The following is a 22,399-nucleotide window of genomic DNA, read 5'->3' as shown; positions in this document are numbered from 1 at the left end:
GAGCTTCCTTGTTAGGGGGGAAAAAACTTCTTAGCTAAGAAGCACTATAGTCAACATACAGAGAATTCTGGCCTGAACAATCTTTTATCCTTTAATGCAAAAATCTTAAGCAAAACATAAAGATAATGGGAAATGTAAGTGAGGGGTTTTAGAGAATAAATTAGTGCTTCATTTTCAAATTCCAAGAGTTGTGTTTATATTGTTATCAGTGCATCCCCCCATTCATATGTTTACCCAAATGTCACCTTTCTATAATATGGTTTTCAGTCCTAGTATTGCTTCTACCTCTGTAAAAAATACATACACATATATAGACACACATATATCCATACACACGGATATATATGTACTGATGGGGACTCCACTGCACTAGCCTCATTGCTATATTTTTCAAATATTTATTTTACGACCAAAACCCAAAAGCCAGTTTTTACAGTTTAGTTTAACGATACCAAACTTTGATTATAAATTACAAGCCATTTTACTGCAGCTTGCCAAAGGAAAAAAAAAATTTTTGAGCGGAAACCCTACAACGGTACAATTCCAATTAAATTGTAAAGAAATAGTAAAAGGATGCATTCCCTGAATAACTGCATTCTAAACAGCCCTGCAAATTTCTCCTGTCGAATTTATAGTGGAGTCACACACTAGGAACTCTCCTTCCCTTGAACGAAAATTTGACAGTTTAACCGTGGCAAACCACTAAAGGTGCCTTTTTATGGTGGGAGGAGATGCTATATGGGAGTTTGGAATTATACAATAATACCCTGGTCAAAGAGAGAAATAAATAGTAGAGGTTTTCTCGGCAACTTAGGAGAAAAAAAGCATCACCAACAGAGGCAGTTTTGGCATCAAAATGCCAGCCAGTTAGGGAAAACAGAGGAGAAAAACAAAAACAAACTCTGCCTTCTTCTCAGATCCTCAAAACAGGGGAACGTTTTTTCCCTGCCTCCGCAGAAGCTTCTAGCTTCTGGCTGAATAAGGGAGAGCTCCCACTCTCAGTGTGGAAGGAGGGATGTCCTTGGCTTGCTGGGTCCAAAGTCTCCAACTCAATCTCTCTCAGCCCAAACTTGTTATTGGGTGATGAATGCTGCACATGTGCCTATTTGTCTGTAGGGGACAGTCTACAGCAACTGGAGACTTATGACATACCCATTATTTCCACACTGATCCCTATCCCCGTGGAATAAAAATTTGAAAAAAGCCTCCAGAAATGGGGGGCTGTGTCCCCCACCCCTATGACAGAAAAGAGCCAAAAAGGAGATTGATATCCAAACAATTCAGATATCCTAAATTGCTTCACTTATCCAGGTTTTCACTGGAGGGACTTCCCTACTCAGTAAGAATCTAAATTTTCTTAAATTGTCAACTTAGCATAGTACAGATTAAAAAAAAACAAAACAGTGATGGTGTGCTATGATCTAGGACACTCACTCTTCTCCCTTCCCTGCATTCCTCAAACCTCATAGTAGTAACAACTAAAGAGTAATAATAGTATTTTTCTGTACCCTTACATTCTGGCGTTATTTGCCAGTCTCCATTCTTCATGGCATCAAAATTGACTCAATAATATAATAGAGCAAATAAAAATAAATTGAAATAATTACTGGTCAATAAAGGAGAGAGGAGAATAATGCTGTAGGATGGAGAGAGCAGGGCTTAGGACAGGGGCATGAATGAAGGGGAGACTTTATGTTGGTGTTGTTTCTGGGAAGGACAAATGAATTAGGAATTAGCAAAGCCTTTCATCATCAACCCCCCAAAATGGTTTAGTGGAAATATTCGTTTCCACCCTTCTCTTTACTGTATGATAGGGAAAAATAATCACAAATTCAGGAACCATCAACAAAGCGGCGTCAGGTGATGGCTTAGTAAATATCAGCTTGGGGCTACACACGTTTTATCTGGGCACAGGCTCACCCCCAGAGGGGGAGTTCAAAGGACTAGGTGCTGGGTACCCATTGTCTGAAACAGCTCAGACGCCCGAATGCCGGCTTCTGTCCATGAGCTGCTCTTGTCAAGTAACGCAGGGAATGCAATGCACCTGCATCGTCTAACTGGGACCTCCAGATTTGCTAGGGAATGATGGCTCCTACCCTCCTGTGTCATGCTCAAGGCAGTAAGAGGCCTTTTCTTGGCCCGAGTTCATCCACCCATGCCTAACACTGAGTCAGGAATGAAACTCCTTCCAATATATAAATACCCCAGCAGCTCACCCCAGCGGTGTAGACTCCAGCCCTTTAATTAACCATCATCAGTAACAAAAGGTCTTTATTTTGATTAACATTGGAGGGGGTGGGGGGAAGAACCCTGGCATTAGAGGACGTTTAAATAATTACACAACGCAGGCTAACTTGGCTGGAAGCAAAAGCCGCATGCGGGAGAGAAGAAAGGAACTTTGTCTGGAGAACCCAATTTAAACTAGGAATGACCTCCGGGTCAATTTTTCAGAGTATTTCAGATCAATTCAATTCTCACCTCCACTGCCTCGGCGGCTAGCAAATGAACTTACTGTGCTTTTCAATAGGTTGAAATGACTAAAAAGGAGCCTTGGCTAGCTGTGTGTGAATAAGCAGTTATTAAATGATGCATTGGGAGGAGGGAGGAATGGTGGAGGGGGTGAGTGTGAGTGTGTGTGTGTGTGTGTGTGTGTGTGTGTACGCGCATGTGCACGTGCGCGCATCCCTCCCCCGCTTGCCTGCCTGTACCCCTCTTTCTGATTGTCATTCTCACCTCACTGGTGATTAAGTTGTAGGGTGCTCTGGTGGATTGTTAATTAGGTGCTAATATCTGCAAGCAGCCTCCACCTGAGGTCATCCCTCAGAAGCTGGGCCGTCTCCAGTGACGGTACCTGTAATCCCCATTGCTAGTTTGATTTCCACTCAACAGCTGGAGCGACTGTTTCTTCATGTCTGGTTTCATTTCCGATCTGAAATTATATGAGTGCTAATATCTTTATTATCTCTCCTGTAGAGCAGCCACGCTTGAAAGCGGGGCACAGCGGGCCATTTCCATTGGCTTGTTTTTTACCGCGGCGTTTTTCCAAACATTTCAAGCAAAAATTTTTCCCGCTTAGCTAATTTATGGCTGAGAATTTCTTCGGGAATCATGAGGGGAAAAAAAAAAAGTTACAGTCTCTCTCTCTCTTTTTTGGGGGGTGGGGAGTGGGGTGAGGGAACCAGCGTTGCGAGCAGCAGGTGAAAAGAGTAGAAACATTGCGAGCAGAAGCTGACAATAAAGGCAGCGGGATACCAGAGTTTTGGCAGGTGGTGTGTGTCTGTGTACCCGTATGTGTATGCATTGGTAATGAAAGCTCTTCAAGGAGGCATCGTTGTGTTATAAGTAATGAGCTCCATCTACTTTTTTTTTTCTTTTTTTCTTTTCTTTTTTTTTTCTTCCAGAAGTCATTTTGTTCCTTCCAAACATATAACATTTTTTCGCTCTTTAAATCCACACCTCCCAAAAGTCCCAGAGAGCTGACTAAGAATAATAGGAGTTCACACAGCATCATTAGGCCCAGAGACCTGCAAATGCTTTACTATAATTAATTGATTAAATCAGCCAGGCGGGATTGGGCCCAGGCCTGAGTGGCTGAAAGAAATCAGGAGGCCATGTGAAAAATCAGGTGGGGGTGGAGGGGAGGAATAATTTAAATGGAAATTAAAAATAAGACCCCAGCACTGGATCTTTCCAGGCTGCCCTCCACTCACTGCCATCATAATTTGCCATCTAACTTGAGAACAGTATTATGGACTCAGTCATACAGATTCCAAGGCTGGCTGGTATCCTTCACTATCTTTTACTCTCTGAGGGAGGTTAGCCTTTAATTCTTAAATAGAAGGCTTGGAAGCCTTGATTAGACTCAGAGACAAGAAGGACCCATGCTATTCTAAAAATAATGCCTCACCCTAGATCCCAAGGTTTTGTGTAAGAAAAGCTGCTTTGATTTCATTTCTAGATCCTCATGAACAAAGAAGGAAGAAAATATTTACCAAAACTGAAATATTTACATAAGATCAAAATAAGCATCTTCGTTAGCTCCTACCTCTTTGCTAGAAGCTAGAAACTATGGCCTGAGATTTTCAGGACAATTTAGGAAATGATTACAAAATCTTCCTAACATTTGTCTTCACAAAACCAAGTTGAGAGGAGAAGAGAGGAGAGGGAAGAGTATCCCTGTAATTATATTGTTCCATTTCTGAAACAAAATGTTTATTAAGAAAATAAAATATGTCAGTTGAGTCTGCTGCTCCCAAAAGTGCATGCAATCTAGCCAATAAGGATTGAACCTACCCATCTTGCCCTAAACGTCATGGACCAGGCTGTATCACTTGGGCTTTTCCTGGCAAAGGTTCAGAAAGTCTTTGCTGAACAAGGAAACCTGGAATGACCTTAGCTGTCATCATTTGGATCTATGTATCATTCCACTTTTAAGACAAGGGAATCTATTTGGAAGACTGACCAACTTTCATCTTGGATCCTCCTTAAGAAGAAAACCACCCAGTCCAGATCATCTAATGTTATCCTATTCGTGTTGAAAGGCAAACTTTGGGAGCCAGTTTTCATTCCTTAGCAGAGAGCCCATCTCTCTACCTCACCTCCTTCATGAAGGTCCAGTCACACCATTGCTTGTTTCTATGGAAACGATTATGACATAATAGTTTACATGACATACCATCCCTGAAAAGTTTCCCTTGGGTTAGGGAGACAATATGACATCCAGAAATCCCACATGCCAGGATTTTGCTTTTGAAATCCAGTGATGGAAAAATATTTAATATAGGGTGATCACCACATTTCATCCAATTTAAACCAATCATTTCTATTTGTAAGGGTCCAGGCAGTCTTAGAAATGAATTAATATGGAATAGCAATCTGGGAGAGGGTAAAAGGAGCAACGCAGGGAGAGATTCAGGCCATGTGAAAACAAAAGATCTTAATAAAAATGTATTTAAAAATAAATGAATTACTGAGGATTTAGCTCTTTGGAGGCAACTCTTGGAACGTGTATTTTGGAACGCATATTTTGGAACGCACGATAAAAATGAAACATAATCTAAATAATATTTCTAGGATCAAGGGTAGAACAGCTAACTTGTACCCAAAATGGCTGTGATCTATTTCCAACTCCTCAACGAGCCATAAGGCTTCATGTGGTTGAAATTAGCCAGGGACTGCTGAGACAGTTGTCCACTGCTATAAGGCTCTGCTACTAAATTCCTTTAACCAAATTGACTTTCTGAGAATAAACTAAGGAACCCTCTTGAGAGGATAAAATATTGGACTTTTCATATCTAAGCTTATAATTTCTAATATTGCCGAGAAACTTCACAGAATTGTCCTCTTCTTCCCCAAATTCCCCATCTGAGCAGATGCCTTACTTTTTTCTTGTGCTCACCTGTCAATCACGTTCATAGCTGAAATTTGATTTCTCCCCAACCAGTAACCTTATATGAAATATTACCATAGGGGTCAGACCAATGTGAACCTTGCCACAGAAGTTCATTAACTCCTCCTGTATCCGGTGTGTATTTGTTTCATAGGATTACAATCCTGGTGGCGAGCAGAGAGGGATCACGATGGCACAGGGCTGCCGTGCAAACCTTCCTTACAAAGGGAAGGATGGGATTGCAGAGAGAGCCAGAAGTATATACATTGGTGAAACCCCAATAATATAAGGATACCCTGAGCTTTCCTCTGGTGGGGAGCATTTCTCAAAAGTGATGTATTTAAAATGAAACCCATATTAACAGTCAAGAGAGGTCAAGAAACATTGTATTTGGGAGGAATAAAATCAGGACTCTTCTACTGCTCCAAATTCCTTGTGCCCTTTAAATAATTTTCCTTGTGAATTTGTAGTAACCCTGGGGCAGTTTGATTTGTGATTCCCCCCCCATCCCCATACCCCCAATTCCTGTATTTCCTCTTGAAACCAAACCAAGAAGTACATATTTCTCACAGATTTCCTGGCAAGCAGCAATGTTACTAAAATAAAATCAAACTTTCATTCCATTGGCCAATAAAGAGGCAACAACGAGACTACCTTAAATCATGACCCAGAATAAATAAGGACCTGTGTGAGTGTAGGCGGGAACCTGGCTTCTGAATGCAAAGGTTTCATGATTAAATTTGCACAGTGATAGCCACGCAGGAAACTCCATTTACATGGCTAGATTTCATTTTTTCCATGATGCCTAATAAAAATCAGATTTTCTCTCTTTTTTTCCCCCTCTCCTCCCATGTTCTACTTATGAGCTTTTCTTCCCATCTCAATTACTGACCTACAATTAAGCTTAAGGGGCTAGTTTGAACTTTACATATTCTATTTATTTTTATTTTTGCTTTGGGGTAGAGAGAAGAGAGAAGACCCTTCTTGCTTTGAAATCACAACATTTTTAACATGAGGATATGACAATAAAGCAAAGTGAGGATTCCCGATAATCTTTCCCTATTTCTGCTCCCATTTACCCCCTCCTCCAATAATTTTCTCATGTATGTGTCAAAATGAATCAAATACTGGATCTTAGACTGTTGGGTCAGTGGGCCTGATCATTCCAAATACTAGGCTTCCCATAAAGGTACAAAGGTAAGTAAGTGGATCAGATGGAGGAAATCTGCTTGGTCTCATTAATATAGCTGTCTGCAGAGAATACTGGGCTGCATGTGGGCAAATAGCTGAAAATATACACATGCTGATTCGGACATAGAAACCCATTCCCGGTATCCCAGCCCTCTGCCATCTCTTTAGTTGGCAGGTGAAAACCGCAATCTGACACCACGCAAACAGACATGAGCTTAGCATTGGGGCCTAGGGAAAAAGAGACATGGCTCAATTGATTCCCTTTGCCCTCCTACACAGGAATTCCTCATATGGACAACTAATTGAAATGAATGAAGTGCATGCAAAGGAGTAGGAAAAAAGTACCTTTTGGACTTCGGCAACAGGAATTCTCACATCACTGATGTGGAGGAGTCTCTTGGATACCTAATTTGGCAAATATATTAAAATAAACAAATTGAAATTAATAATCATTAAAAGATTTTCAAAGACATTATGTAAATGGTAGCCTAAATGATATATGTATCAGAATTAATCCAAACCAAGACCAAGACTGATTTAATTTTAGGATAACTCATAAAATATTTTCAATGTTATTAACATAGGAGTGCTATCAACCAGAAGACAATGAGACTAAGAGCCTTTCCTGTCCTTTATAAGAATATGAACTGGAAGTATCCTAGTGAGCATTAGATCTTCATCAGGTTTTAGGCAATCAAGATGACTATAGCCCAAAGTGAGAGGGAAAAAAGGATATCTCATTGGGATGGATGCCAAAGGTCCATTGGGCCAGCGTAACCTCAAAGTCTCTTATTTGACCTATAATGAACCCAAGAATATCCAGGGGCATAGTACTGTAATATTTAGGGCCTGCTCTTTAAAACCCCAGAGTATCTTCTCTACCCCACTATGTTTCTTCTGGAAGGATGAGCTAGTATGCATGTGTGAAAATACTCCCTGATTCTATGCCATTACACGCTGGCTGATCCTGCTAACATTGCTAACTTTAATTACAGATGTTCTCTTAACAAATAGAACCATTTAGGTACTACTATTTTATTTATTAACTTACTCGATATTTAAATTAGTAGCAGGGAGTGCTTGGAACGGTGATATGAAAATTAAACTGCTTGGAAAAAAAAATCCTTTCTGTTTCACAATGAATAACAAAGCCCAGTAATTCAAAGTACTTAGCTTTCTATGGTTCAAAAAAAAATCCTTATTGCTATTAGCTGTATTAATGTCAGTGGCAAAATAATTATCATTTACTGTACATAGCACATTATTTTCCAGACAGCAGTTTAATAACAAAACAGACCTGTCATTTCTCCCTACACTTAGTCACACTATTCAAGTTCAGACTGTCAAAATATATTTAAAATCTAATTTAAAAAATTCAACACACTTACAGCAAATCTGTGTACAATAACTGTAATAAACCAGTAAGTCAATCTACATTTTCCCCCCTAGCGTGGTGAGTTAGTTATTACTTTTTTTTTTAAATTTATTTATTTTTGCTCATCTCTATATCTGTATTTCTGTAATGGATAGGAAGGGATAGATTACACAAATGCATATGGTAAAATCTGTTTCACTGAAGTAATTGGACCTAAAATTCCTTCTTTCTTTAAAATCTCTTTCATTACAACACCTCCCTCTTATCTCTTTCCCCCAATTATCTTTAAATGTTATTTATCTAAATATTATGGCAATGCCAGAATCTCTTGGATAAACAGATTTTAATGGCATCTATCTGGGTCTATATTGCTGTGATTAAATCACATGTGTTCACTCACATATCATGTTAACAATATTTTTAAAAATACCTTAAACTTTCAAATCATGTCTTTACTTCTACAAAGAGACATTATATATCAGTTTCTTGTCACATTTGAATCTTTTCTCTAAACCACAAACACAAAAATCAACATACCGGGCTCATAGAATTTTGGATTCAAAAAGCAATCTGGCTTGTTTAATTTGATATTAGAATTACTAAATGTGTTTTCATCTTAAAAAGTCAACTCAAAACTGAACTACTGACTCAAAGTTAAATTTTTAGAACTGATTCTTTTAGAAATCAAATGAATAGGTTTTGTGATCTCAAGCAAACTTGAATACAATATTTCAGCCATTTTACTAGCTTCTTATAAACATATACTAGATGGTGAGGAGATGAAATGTAGATGAGATAATTTCTCATGAGACAATTTTTTCCATTTTAGAAGAAAACATTCTGTAGCAATCATAGCTCCATAGGTTGCTATATGTGCCCCTCTGCCTTCCTGAGTATCCTCATGATTGGGGAGAAGAGGGCATTTTGCCCAGGATCTCTTAAAGAAGAAACATTTCTTCAAGATGAACTCTGCTTGCTTGCCAATAGGTGAATTCATTAATGACAGCATTAATGAACTCATGCAGTTTCAAAATTGGTGGTGGTATTCTGGGTTCTCATATCAGAAGAAGACCCAAAGGATTCTGGTTAACCTACCCTCCTTACTTTTACATTCTAGGCTGAGTTAAATCTGTGAGCAATTGTCCTGAGCTGGACCCCAATATCTAATCAAAACCAAGGATCTGAGGAAGTGGAACCAGCATCTCCAATCACATATTGGTTTGCTTAGTGATTGGGATGGCGCTTTTAAAAGTTTATTGATATCTCCAAGGAGCAGTTAAAAAAATTAACTAATGCTGGGTCATGGGCTAAATGAAGATGTATAATGGTTAGGGTCCACATTGAAGCCTGCTTGCATACATCCCCACAGTTAGCAATCGAGGAAGTTTGGTTGAGGGAACGCTGGTGGTTGTAGAACAAGGTGCTTGTAAGAGGGAAACTTCAGCCAATATAGCATGGCACCAAATAAAAAAAGCTAAGCAGAATTATTAATTTAGCACTTGTGATCATTTTTATTTTACAAAGTGGGTACCTCAGATTTATCTTTTAATAGCTTTTCCCCTCCGTGATATGCCACTTGCAAGAGTTCCACAATAAAAGCAGATGAAAGCCCCTATGCCTGAAACAGGAAAGACACGACTTTGGTCTTTTCACAGATTGAATCTCGGAACGATGACCGATTTTTCCTATGCTATCAAAATGTAATGTTTTATCTGACACTGCAAAAGGGGAGAAAGTGTCTCCCATTCCAAAATCATTTTTTCCCCGCTTCAATGTGTTTATCTTGACATTAGTAAGGCCTTCTGTTTTAAACAGATTCAGAGGGTCCAAAGACACTTCCCACTCCCTCTGAAAAAATGCTGATCCCTTAAAAAGAACAGAAGATGCTAGAATCTTGTCTCTGAAATCATAGTCCATTTGGAGACCAAACTTTTAGATTACTGGGTCTTTTTCTTTTAAAAAAAAAAAAAAGGTATAGGAAGTACATTAGGGATAGATAGGAAATACATTAGGGATAGGAAGTAGTGTCCAATCTGATTCTCAGTAGAGTTTCTTTTGACCTGTTTTATTTCATTAAGGCCATAAGGTTAGACCACATAAAAATGTAAATGTACTTAGGAAACCTTTTCCTAAAGCTTTCTCAAACCTGTAGTCTGGGTTTTTTCCCCCTTTCTCGCTTTTTTTTTCTGAACTCTGGGTCTGCATCTTAAGGGAGATAAAAAAGAAAGGAGAAGGATTTTAAAAGAATATTTGAAAACCAAACAAATTACTTGAAATGGTTAAAAAAATATACCCCAGCCCAAAGACAGGCTTAGATATCAAATCTTGGCCCCTTTTTTCCACTTATGCCTCTTCTGTTCGAAACCAGAGAGGCACCCAGCCAATTCTCTAGGATGTTATAGTCTGCTTAATAAGATTGTGGATTTGAATGTGGATGGAATCTTAAGAAACCATTTGGACCAACTTGTAAATCTCTGAGATTTCCAATTTTCTGACTATTCTGCTTTGAATGAAGTCATAATAATAAGTGATAAATATATGCTGATAACAGAATAGCAGGTCCCAAATAGGTTGATGGGTACCCCAGGCAATGGAGTGTAACCAGGGAACCCAACTTGGGGCATTAGAATTAGAAGGGATATAGTTGAAGACAAGGGGTTTAAAGACCAGAGCAAGCTAGCCTTGAATTCTTTGTAAGCAAAGCTAGTTTTTATTTCCTCTGCTCCCCCATTCCTACTCACACCAGCCCCATTTTTTCTTTTTGCATTTAAGGATTTGCCCTGACTAAAGGAAAGCTGGCCATCCTAACCTTTGACCCAAAGGCTCATAGTCACAGGTAGGTGGGAAGAGGTTAGAATGCATAGGGAATCTGGTGAGAAAGCTCTGAGCCCAGAGAACTGAGAGTTGGGGTCATCTCTCCCTTCTAAGGATGAAGAGGCTTGCCTTAGTGATCAATGCAGGAAGTAAGTGGTAGCCCTGACAACTGGGGGAGTGGTGGCAGGAATGGAGGGGCAGGAAGGATAATCATTAAGGGTGCTATGTGGCTCTGTTTGGAACTCTGTGTTGGGAAAGTCCTGAGGCTGAAGCTTATAGCTCTCTCTGAAGCACTTTGGATTCTTCTCATCTAAGGCCTGGACTACATCTTTTACTCAGAATAGAGGATGTTTCTGAGCTGCCTGTATGTATGAATAACTATGTGATGTGCAGAGAAAGGCAAAAGTGAAGCTAGAGAAGAGGGTAATCTTCAGTAGTGGTGGTGGTGGTGGGGCCTAATTGAGGGAGGGGAGTGATTCCCTTTTCTTTTGCCTTTCCTTCTTTTGGCATCAGGAACCCTTGGTCTACTTTAGCCCATACCCAACTGTACCTCCTTACTACCTTAAAAACCAAGTGAAGTATTCTGGAAAGAGGAAAAAAATATATTTTTGTGACGAGATGAGATAGTGTTCAATCTAGACTTAGTTCAGCCCTACATAGCTATGATTGGGGAGCCTCTTGCCTCTCTCTATGTGTTAAGTTTACCCATCTATAAAAAGTCTCTGTTCACTAAGCTCCTACCTTTATAAAATTTTGAACTATATGGACCAGAGTTTAATCATCTATCGATCGGCATGTTCTCCATATACTATTGTATTTGGGTGACAAACAAGCCCTTTTAAGAAGGCAAGGAAACAATTTAGCTTTGTGGGCAAAGATTAGAATACTTGGTCCGTGATATCTGAGCTGTACAGTCCAGCTAAAATAGGTAAAATCCAAATTCCCTAAAACTTCCTTAACCCCATAGTCAGGATCAGAGGCACTCATCCTGAGTGTACAGAAAATATGTGTCAAATAAGATAAAAAAGGAAAGCATTTTTATGATAGTAAAATAAGAGCCTATATAGACTAGCTTCTGTCACTCTGGTATTTAATATGTGGGGAATTTCTGGGGGTATTAGCCTATATCCGAGAATTGTCAGTTACTCCACAAAAAAGGTCTTCTGTTGTGCACAAGGATTTCATAGCAATGATCCTAGAATGGATATCTGATGATGAGTTGGGATCATAAAAATAGTTCTGGTTGGTGACATTTTCCCATTTCTCTTGGGGTCCCTAATTGTGCCTCTTCATCCTCTCCTGCCATTTAACATCAGGTACACCTATCCTTTATTTTGTGCTAGATTCTGAAAGTTTCACAACTTTCTGGTCTTCCTTTAATTTTCAAAGAAAAAGCATGATGTTGTTCTTTGGCAGTGGACTGGGACGAACTAAAGCAAATTTGGGTTGTAGTTAAATAGGAATGTTAAATCCAGTTCCTATTTTTTGGTTTAAGGTTCTAAGGCAAACCTGGGAGGATCTACAATAAACCCAATTCAATGAATGTTACTCTCATCTTTTCCTCTCCTCTTTTCAAAGTTTCCCTTCCTGTCCCCTGCCTTCTGCTACCCTCAGGGGAAACTATCCAAGACAAGTGATGAGTTTGAGTATTAAGTTGGAAAGAGGTAAGACTGATGATCAGAATACTGGCCAAGAGCGGAAAACTCGGAGCACTCGGGATGCACTGGATACAGTGCTCATATCCAGGACTTCATTAGGCCTTTGCATTGGTCCTGGGGGAAATATAGGAAAGCCATTTCCTCTCTCCTAAGTCCTCTCCCCAAACCTCCTCAGCACCCCCCTCCCAAGAATTAATGAGCCTTTCAAATCATAACTAAAGATCTAGAATGAATCTGTGGTCAAGGAAAGAATGCAATTTTGCAATCCAAAGTACTGATTATAGGGATGTTTTTATTAAAAAAAAATAAAAGAGAGAAAGAGAGAGAGAGAGAGAGAGAGAGAGAGAGAGAGAGAGAGAGAGAGAGAGAGAGAGAGAGAGAGAGAAACAAGAACAACAACAAAAACAAACTAGTAGTATATAGGACAAAAGCCTAGAGATAAACTTCCATGATTTCATGTAAGGAATTGTATAAATATTGTCTGGAAATCACAACCTATGTGTATTAAAAAAAAATAATTTTGTAAGTATCTAGCCTCAAGACTTTGAATATACAGTTTTTCAAATGTGAGGTTATAATTTTGCTTTCTTTAAAGATCTTATTATTGCGGTAGGCTGTTTTGATCTTTTTATTCTAACTTTGTTCCATTGCCCAGGCATATGGAGAACACAGATGATTTTAAAAAATAAAAAATAAAACAATGACCAAAAAAAAAAAAACCCAACCCCAAAACCAGATTTTCTATTGCTGTAAAACTATTTTGATAGAGATAAAAAATATTGGTATAACAAGTCAAGCTGTTATGAAATATGATCACAATAAAAATGTATTATACAACATGGTATATTTGCAGATTAAAAATTAAGCATTTTGGGGTAGTCTCTTTGGATTATGTGAGAAACAGGTCACTCCTTAGAATGCTGTAACAATGGTAGGATTGGTTGTATGTGTGTGTGTGTGTGTGTGTGTGTGTGTGTGTGTGTGTGTGTAACTATAGCTCTGACTTAAGAACATTATAAAAGGTGAAGCTTCAAGAAGTTTGTTAGTAACTGACAGATGTGAATAGTATGGCCAGAGCCTGTCAAAGAAGCAGGTGGAAGTGAGGCTGCAAATTGAGGTCATTGCTAACTGGGATCTTTGGAAGCTTGCTCCCCAATCTTTGAGTCCCTTCTCTCCTTTCCCTTTCCTTCCTCCTTCACTTGGAAGCCCTTGCTCACGATTGAGGATAGACCACATCAGATCCAGAGCCGGGGCCCTGCTCCCTGATCTCTGCTCCGCCTCCGTGCACAGCAATTTGATCTGTTGGGCTGGGTTTTGTTTCTCTCTAAAGGGTAGGGATGCTCACACATTTTTGCTGGACTGTAATTCTTTATGCCACAACAATCATGAGACAGGCTGGGAGACTGGGATTGTCTCACCCCATCTTCTACCCCCGCTGGAAAGAAACACTGCACAGAGCTGGGTTTGTTCAGCTTCTTGGGTGGAGCGGTTCTTCCAGTGAATTCCCATTTTCTGGGGATGTATGATCTCTGGGTTTGGGAGGTTTAAATCTAAAGCCAAATAGTAACGGGATCAGAATGTGTCTTATTAGAATGCTTCTCCAAATTCAAAGCTACATGACTTCTTTGGTCTTTCGGTTTTCTTAAACCTCCTAGAATTCTGTATATCCCTGGAGTCCACAACCCTTCAACCTCTCCAGAGCCCAGGTTATTCTTCTGCGGCCTACAGCCTCCTGTAGCACTAAGACCTACTGTGAATCCCATGTCTGGAACCTATAGCCTTCAGCCTCTCTAGAGCCCCCCATTTTTCACTGCTTAGGACTCAAAGTCTTTGATTTTAAAGTAAGGAAAAAGGGTGAAGGCAAATTATACTGTTTTTTTTCCTAAACATCTTAACCATGGAGAGGACATGGCACCCAAATTGTTCACTTGAGATCCTGGGGAAAAGCTAGAAATGACAATAATCACTTTGGAGTAAGGGAAAAGAAGTTGTAAAAAAGCTTCTAGTTCATAGACATGTAAATAGGCAACATGACATGGACTTTTATTCTATGTTTAATGTGAACAATGGTACCACCCTTTTCCTGTTTAATGGCATAGAATTAAATGAAAGCTAAGTCTAACCACCAAAAAAAAAAAAAAAAAGTTTTATTTTGTTTTTTTGGAGGGAGATTGTGTGCCCTATAATTCCATCTTACTTATTCCAAAAGAACCAAAACTGAAAATGCTATTCTGTGTACAGGCTTTTTAAATATATTTTCTGATGTGTTGTAAGAGGAAGATAGATAAGCTGCCTTCATTTTCATGTTAAAATGACTATTAAATTGAATTTGTCTGCTTAAAAATGCTTTTGAAACATCCTGGTATCTTTCTTGAATCTACCCACTTGATTCTGCAGCTGTAGATTTTTGGATAAGAAATACTCAAAATGGACAGGCCACAGTTAATTAGAAGGTAATCTGTCACATTTGGGATGGTTACTACCAACATAGTTCCATTTACTTTCTATTGAATTCAATTAACATTTGAACAGTGAAGTTTTAAATTTTGGGTTAGAACTACCAAATGCTTCATGTTTAAAAAAAAAATTGGACTTCTTTTTTTTTAAATGAATTACAAAAGTAAACAGGTGTGTGAAGTAGCAAGATCAGAAAGTTAATACCAGGAGCTTAGAAATAAATATAGACTGTTTCCTTTTGGGGGTGGCGGCACAGGTCTAAAAGGTACCTTACATGAATATAGCATTTGGACAGATGATTCTGATATAAGTGCCATTTCCTCACTCAAATCATCAAGTCCAACCCCTCTTTGAGTCAAATGATTGATAAAGTTAAGAATAAATTTTGAATGAAAATAACTACAATAAAGAGGTAGGAAACGCTGAGGAAAGGGAATATATATATATATGTATATATAAATTTGGGCTAACAAGAGGCAGACTCATAAAATACACTTAAACTGAAAATTTGTCACTGCTACCATTCATTTATTTTTCACTCCCAGCTATTTATCTCAATAGAAATGATTAAGTCCAAAGAGAAGGGGAGGGCTATTCATTTTTAGTTCTTGCACCAATATAGTCATTTCTGGACTGAACAAGAAAAATCATTTGTTTGGGGAAGTTCCGATACTTTTTCTATCCCTCAATTAGAAGTCTTGGCTAGAAAAACCTAGTCAGAGTTGTGAATTATTTCATAGCACGATTCTTGCTACTATATACCATTTGGTAAAACTTTTTTTATAAAAGGAAAACTTCTTTAGATTTTAAAGATATTTATGCAAATAATAAAAATAAAATAAAAACTACTCATAGTTGTAGTCAGAAAAAAAAATACAAAAACCAAATATACAGGCACTTTCCCATTTCCCCTTGTCTTAAAACAGAAGGAAGTCACTGGCATCCTCTATCTTGTAGTTAGTAAAGGCAAGAGTCTGAGACTTTTGCAGAATCCGGGCATCAATAAACTACGTGGAGGTTATTCCCCTTTTTTTTGACAAGCCAAATTGCCTAAAAAGAAGCTAAACTCTGATGAAGACTGAATCAAGAGGCTGTTCTACGAAGACCGTTCATGCCTTTTTTTCCAGTACGTAAATGATTTTTCACTGCCCAACACTCATGTAAATTGTTTTATAAAGACACATTTTGAATATAGACACGGCCAAGAATTTCCGAACGTGTTAGGTCCTCCTGATGGCTCAAACTTTCTGGTAGCTCACTCAGGAGTTGGAATGAAAGGAATGTTAACACTATTTTACACAAAGATTCAAACACAGCCTAAGGGAAAAACTATGCTTTTATGAATATATATTTTTTCTTTCTTTTTTCTTTTTTTGAGATAAAGACTCATTTGTAAAGCACATCAATTAGACTGAGTATCCAATTCTTTCTAAAATTAATGTGTTACTACATGACAAAGTCTCTCAAAAGATTCCTTGATGGATTTTATTTTGAATTGGTTTTTCTGCCAGACATTGAAAACAAAATCATTCTCTCATCCCATTTTTCTATCATCTCTTATTTAGCATATACATAGTACATGGCCAGGCCTTGTTTTAAACTATTCGTTCTATTAAATTTCTATAGAGATTTAGGATAGAATGTTTAAGTCATTTGAGAAATATATTTCTCCCCAATAAAAATGCTGTTAGATATGCACTGTAATACCTGTTTCTTGAATACTTTTCTATCATAAAGGTTTCTTTTCCATAAATTCACTAATGCCCCAAATGTGGAGATGTTTTCGAAGGCTACTTGGAGAGAGCATGAACCCCCAACCTTTAAATGAAAACTAAACACAGGGTGGTAGAGAGAAAACCTTCAAAGCATTTAGATAAGTTACTCCCTTCATGATTACCCAATGAAAGTAAGTTTGCCATTAAGATTGTATATTAACTAGAAATAAGCATCAATTAACTTGACTATAATTCTGGCACCACTATCCAATGTGCGGTAAGATAAAAGGTCAGATGCCAGAGGGCACACTTAACTGCCTTATAATGTTGAGGAGACAGGGTAAAGGAAAGGGGGTGGTGGTGGTAATAAAGGGATCAGAACTTGATTCAAAGAGGACAACCTGTTATCTTTTAAATAAGTCCTTCTCCATTTGCAGTAGCAATATTATCTTCTCTTTCAGAAAACTCATGTGGGCCTGTGTTTTCTAAACAGTACTGTTTTTGTCTTCTACTCTATTAGGGCTTTGGGGGAAGTTTACAAAGAGTCCAATCGAATGCTTTTGGGAAACAGTTACATGAATTTGTTTCATTCAAAATAGGTCAATGTTCAGGTGACCTCTCTCTGAGAGGGAGCACGAGATTGGAGAAAAAGGGAAAAATGTTCTAGTCGGTCTGAATACACACTATTTGGGCAAATTTAAATAAATCAAAAATCCAATGGTTATCCAGTGAAGGCATTCACTGTCTACTCCCCATTTTGGTCATCTCTCAATAATATAAAATCACCACTCCCTGCCTGGGTAGATAAACACCCTCTCTAAACATCCCCTCCCAACTCTACTTTGTTACTCAGTATAGTTAGAAAAAGAGATTTGCTTTTTTTTTTTTTTTTTTTTAATTTAAAAAAAAAAAAAAGTAAAAATTAAAGGTGGTGAAAAAAATGTTTTTGCTTTAGAAATCTATAGTAAATCTCAGACCTCTAACAAGAAACCTTTGGTATTTAGGAAGGGCAGTAAAGGGGAGACCCATCACCAGTCACACACCAAAAACTGTTTATCTTTGATGTGAAGTGGACACTTTACCCCCAAACACCTGGCCTTCCACTGGCTGCCATTTCTTATTTGAAAGGTGATCAAACAATTGATCAAAATGGAAAAAGGGTCAGTATGACAGCAAACTCCTCTCTGTCCTGTCTCTCCTATGGAGCGATGACAAGAGAGGGACGACCTCTATGGCCTTAGTCATTTCCAAACAGAGAAGTTCGAACTAATCCCCGGAGAGGTCAAGATTCTGACCTCTGTTAAATATCACCGATTCCTAAGGGGGTACCAACAGCTTACTACAATCTCGACTTTAGCCTGAATTCTTTTTCTCCAATTCTTCTATTAACTCTTGGCTGAAGGAAGGTTTGCTTTAAGGTCCTTCTTGGGGTAGGGATTGGGAGTAGGGGTGGGGATGGCTTTGCCCAGTTAAACTATACACTAAGAAACTTGAGTGCAGAATCCAAAATTGCAGTTTATTATTGTAGATTATTCTTTCTTTTGATATAACCAGAGTTGAAAATGAAAGAAAAAGCACAGAGGAACATCACACGTGGTTAGTTGAGTAACTCAAGATATAAAACAATTTTGCACAGCAAAATGTCAAAGAAAAATAACTGACAAGATTTTTTTAAATTTATTGTGGTAAGGTTTACTTTCCATTTTTTTTTAAAAGACAGGATGTCAGTCCCTGAAAATAACATTCACTGATTATTGCCTTTAAAACTGTGGATTTGTTTGTTTTTTGAAGTTACAGAAAATCCAGTTCTGCACCACAATACAACTGTAAAAAAATCTGCATCATCGTAAAACTGTGCAGTAATGCCATCTTTTATAACTGCATAAATTTTATTAGCGTTCTAGACAGTTTTGCAATTTTTGTATTATATGCTTGCAGGTTATATCTTAGTGCAATTCAGTCCCCAATACTTTTCATTTTGAAAAAAAAAACACATACATTTTGAATGTAAAATACCCCCTACAGATATAAATGGGGTGCTCCCCCTTTTAATACTTTGGTTCTCAAATACAGTCAATGGTATAGCAAGGACTACATATACCCAACTTATGTTTAAGTTGCAAGCACATGCTGGATAAGCTACTTTTTAAACAGTCCCCTTGCAAACTTCTAACCCCCCCTTTACATCACAACAGTAAACAATTTAGTGCATCAATCTTTTAAAAAATCTACAGCTAAAACAGACCTAACTCTTTCAAATTTATCTATAACATTCCTTTATCTGTAGCATACATTTTAACTGGGCTAACAGATTATAAAAACTAGAATTAAATTATATACCAGGAACCCATAGCATTCCATATTTGACAATGACCAAAAGGGGAAAAATGGGGCAGATTTTATTTTTTTTAAAAATAAATTTTAGACTGCTTTTAGGCAACAGCACAATTTTAGTTCCCAAACTGGGTTGTTGCTCTTATTTAAACACCATGAAAAGTTCTTTAATTTTTTTGCCACATTAAATTATGAATCCATTCAGGCATCTTTGACAGGGAATGCCTTCAGTGCATTTAAGTGGAAGTCTGAAGTTTGAGGAACTCAAAGCAGTTTTAGAGCAGATGCAAACTTTCATGGGAAGGAGGGTCTAGGGTTGCATTTTTTTGCTTTTTCAATTCAAAAAAGTGATGAGGCAATAAACAGAAGTATGGATGCCATGCCATAATAGTCTCCAAGTCCATTTCCAAGCCAAAAAAAAAAAAAAAAAAGAAAAAAAAAAGAAAAAAAAAAAAGAAAAATAATTATACCATACATGTCCAGCATGCAGGCTTTTTATTAATATAACGTCTCTTTTTTTTTTCATAAAGTCTTTTGAAACAGTTAACAGTTCATTGTTGCTAAGACAAAGTTGCAAGCATAATGCATGAGATGAGAATGAGTTTCTAATGGCAAACTAAAAGTCTCCAGTTTGGCAGGCTAAGGCCCAAACTCACATGTACACACCCGGAAGGAAGGCAGGCTGATTGATGCAGGCTTGAATTTTTGGCAGGTTGATCGGGATTGGTTTCTCTAGTTTAGCATAACAACGCTAAAAACCGATGGGATTCAGCAAGCTGCAAGTCTACAACTTCACATTTCCGCAAACTCAATCTCACATGAAGAACTTAGGATGGGAGGGGAGGGAAAAAAAGAAAGAAAACTTTGATTTTTTTCTTTTCTTTTTTTTTTCCGGTGGGGTGGAGGTGGGTTGGTGGAGGGTGGAAGATGAGTGGAGGCAACACAGCAAGTTCCCCCAAATAAATGCTTTTTAAAAAGTACAAAACAACAACAACAAAACCCAGAAACACTAGCTCAGGAACTGAAAAATTAAAAGAAAAAAAAAAAAAAGTGAATGACGGCAGGTTTCAAAGGTGAGCCATGCTTCACATGAAGAACTCAGTTGGGATGTTTGAACATTGAGCAAGTGTTGGGGGGGAGGTTAAAAAAAATAGCAAGCAAGTCATGGAGAATTTAAGGTTGGCAATCAAGTGAGCCAGCCCCATTCCCTCCCCCACCAAAAACAAACAACTGCGACCACAAAACTCGGGGAAGGACTTTGTATGTTGGGTTTGTGAGTGTTGCTTAAAAAAAAAAAAAAAGAAAGAAAGGGAAAAAGAAAGAAAGAAAGAAAAAAGAAAGAGAAAAAGAAAGAAAGAAAAAAAAAAAACAATTGGGTGGTGGCAAGCTCGGTTCTTGGACTAGCAAGCCCCAAGCCCAGACCTCATTCACATGGAGAACTGATTAGGGTGGCAAGCTTGAATTTGAGTGTAAAACTCACATGAAAAACTCTGGAGACGACGGGTTGTCGCTGCTCGAGCCGTTTTCTCGGAAGCCACTGCTGACCAATTTCTCGTATTTCTCTTTGTAGGCGTCCCGCTCCCGGACCAGCCTGGAGATCTCCTGTTTGAGGTGCTCAACTTGCTGCAGGAGTTGATTCTTCTCGGACTCCAGGACGTGCCTCTGCTGGACCCTCTTGAAGCGGCACGACTGGGCATAGCCTCTGTTTTTAAGGGTCCTCCTCTTCTGTTTCAGCCGGATCACCTCCTCCTTGCTGACCCCCCGGAGCTGCCGGTTGAGCTCCCGCACCGACATGGTGACCAGCTGCTCGTCGGAGAAGCGGTCGTCGAAGTGCAGGCTGCCGTGCGGGTGCGGGTGCGGGTGCGAGTGAGGGTGCAAGGCGCCGGCCCCCGCAGCCGAGCCGCCGCCGCCGCCGCCCCCGCCGTTGCCGCCGCCTCCGGACGAGCTGGAGCTGGACGAGCTGGAGCTGGAGCTGGACGAGCCGGGGCCCGAGGCTGCGGCGGCGGCCGCGGCCGCTGCGGCGGCGGCCGCGGCTGCAGCGGAGGCGGCGGAGGCTGCGGGGGGCACGGCGCCCGGCGGGTGGTGGTGGCCCCCGGGGTGGTGGTGATGGTGGTGGTAGTGAGGCGCTCCGCTCTGCGCCGCGGCCGCCGCGATCACGGCCGACACCACGGCGGCGGCGGACGAGCCCACCTCCTCGGCGCCCAGGGAGCCCCCGGAGCCGGGCAGCGGCTGGCCCCGGGCGTAGCCATCGAAGCCGCCCTGGAGCTGGTGGCTGCTGCTGATGAGCGCTTCGACCGCGTCCTCGGGGCTGAAGCCCAGCGCCTCCGGGTTGAGCTGCTGCGGGTAGCCGGTCATCCAGTAGTAGTCTTCCAGGTGAGTCTTCTGGTCGCTCCCCGAGCCCGGGCTGGGCGCCGAGAAGCTGGGCGACGGGGGCACGGAGCTGCAGGGCGTGCTCATCGGCGTGGAGGACAGCGAGCCCCCGGCGATGAGGCGGCCGCACTGGCTGATGATGCGGTCCGTCTCCACCGGCTCCTTTTTCACTTCAAACTTCATCAGATCGAAGTCATTAACATATTCCATGGCCAGGGGACTGGTGGGCAGGTCGGAGCTGCTCATTGCCAGCTCTGATGCCATCCTTCTGCCGCCGCCGCCGCCGCCGCTGCTCCTCCAGATGGGCTGAAGAAGGGGAGCCAGCGAACTGTGCTGAGTCGCCAGCGGGTGAGCCAGCTTGCCGGGAAGGATCTGCTTCGGCCTCTCGCTCCCCTCGCCCAACAGGCCCACCCGCAGCAAGCCCCCGCTCCCCACCCCCTCTGGCCGGCCGGGGCCCCCGCTCACGCCCGAGCGCGTCCCCCCTCCCCCCCGCGCGCCTCTGTGTGTGTGCGCGCGCGTGTGTGTGTGGGTCTGTGGGTCTGTGTCTCTGTGCGTGTGTGCGCCTCTGGGTTGGGTAGGTGGGTGGGTGTGTGCGAGTCTCCCTCTGCCTTTGCCTCGGTCTCAGTCTCTGTCCCTTCTCTTCTCCGGGACTCGGCTTTCCTACGGCACCAGGGGATGCGTCCCGGAGCGCCGCGGCTGCTCTCTTTGGGCCGCCCCCTTCCCACACCTCTTCGCTCCTTTTTGCATAGGGAGGACTCGCTCTCGGGGTTTGCAGCTGGCCGCGGGGGCTGGGCTGGGGGGCGGCGGGCGTGCTGCGCCGTTCGCTGTTCCTGCTGCTGCTGCTGCCGCTGCTGCTGCTGCCGTTGCCGCCGCCGCCGCTGCTGCTGCTGCCGCTGCCGCCGCCGCCGCTTACGCTTCTGGGGCTGGATGGAAGAGGGGAGCTCAGCACTTCATGCCTCTCTCTCTCTTTCTCTCTCTCTCTCTCTCTCCTTCTTTTCTTCCCCCCTTCCCCCCAGTGCAAAGTGCAAGGGAGAGGTGCAGTGGGGATGGCCAAGAGGAAAGCGAACTACTGGGGGTGGGGGGAGGGGAAGGGGGC

General features: G+C 40.8%; 1 protein-coding gene across 4 annotated transcripts in view; it reads right to left on the bottom strand.

Annotated features, from left to right (window-relative positions):
• The window catches only part of MAF (MAF bZIP transcription factor), a 477,168-nt gene extending 455,594 nt beyond the window's left edge, over positions 1 to 21,574 (bottom strand). For 3 of the 4 annotated variants that reach the window (XM_074282489.1, XM_074282491.1, XM_074282488.1), the window contains exons 1-2: positions 20,414 to 21,574; positions 6,926 to 6,985 (exon numbers count right to left, since the gene is read on the bottom strand). In XM_074282489.1, the coding sequence (XP_074138590.1) occupies positions 6,952 to 6,985; positions 20,414 to 21,567 (1,188 nt within the window). In that variant the 5' untranslated portion in view covers positions 21,568 to 21,574 and the 3' untranslated portion in view covers positions 6,926 to 6,951. Of the gene's footprint in view, positions 1 to 6,925; positions 6,986 to 18,094; positions 19,760 to 20,413 lie in introns of those variants that run through there. The other variant, XM_074282490.1, reaches the window with a different exon arrangement.
• Positions 21,575 to 22,399: the final 825 nt, after the last annotated feature.

Source organism: Sminthopsis crassicaudata, chromosome 1 (genome assembly GCF_048593235.1).
Source record: "Sminthopsis crassicaudata isolate SCR6 chromosome 1, ASM4859323v1, whole genome shotgun sequence".
NCBI lineage: Eukaryota > Metazoa > Chordata > Mammalia > Dasyuromorphia > Dasyuridae > Sminthopsis > Sminthopsis crassicaudata.
The sequence above is the reverse complement of the archived record's forward strand: the minus strand, read 5'-3'. Positions and strand labels throughout refer to the sequence as shown.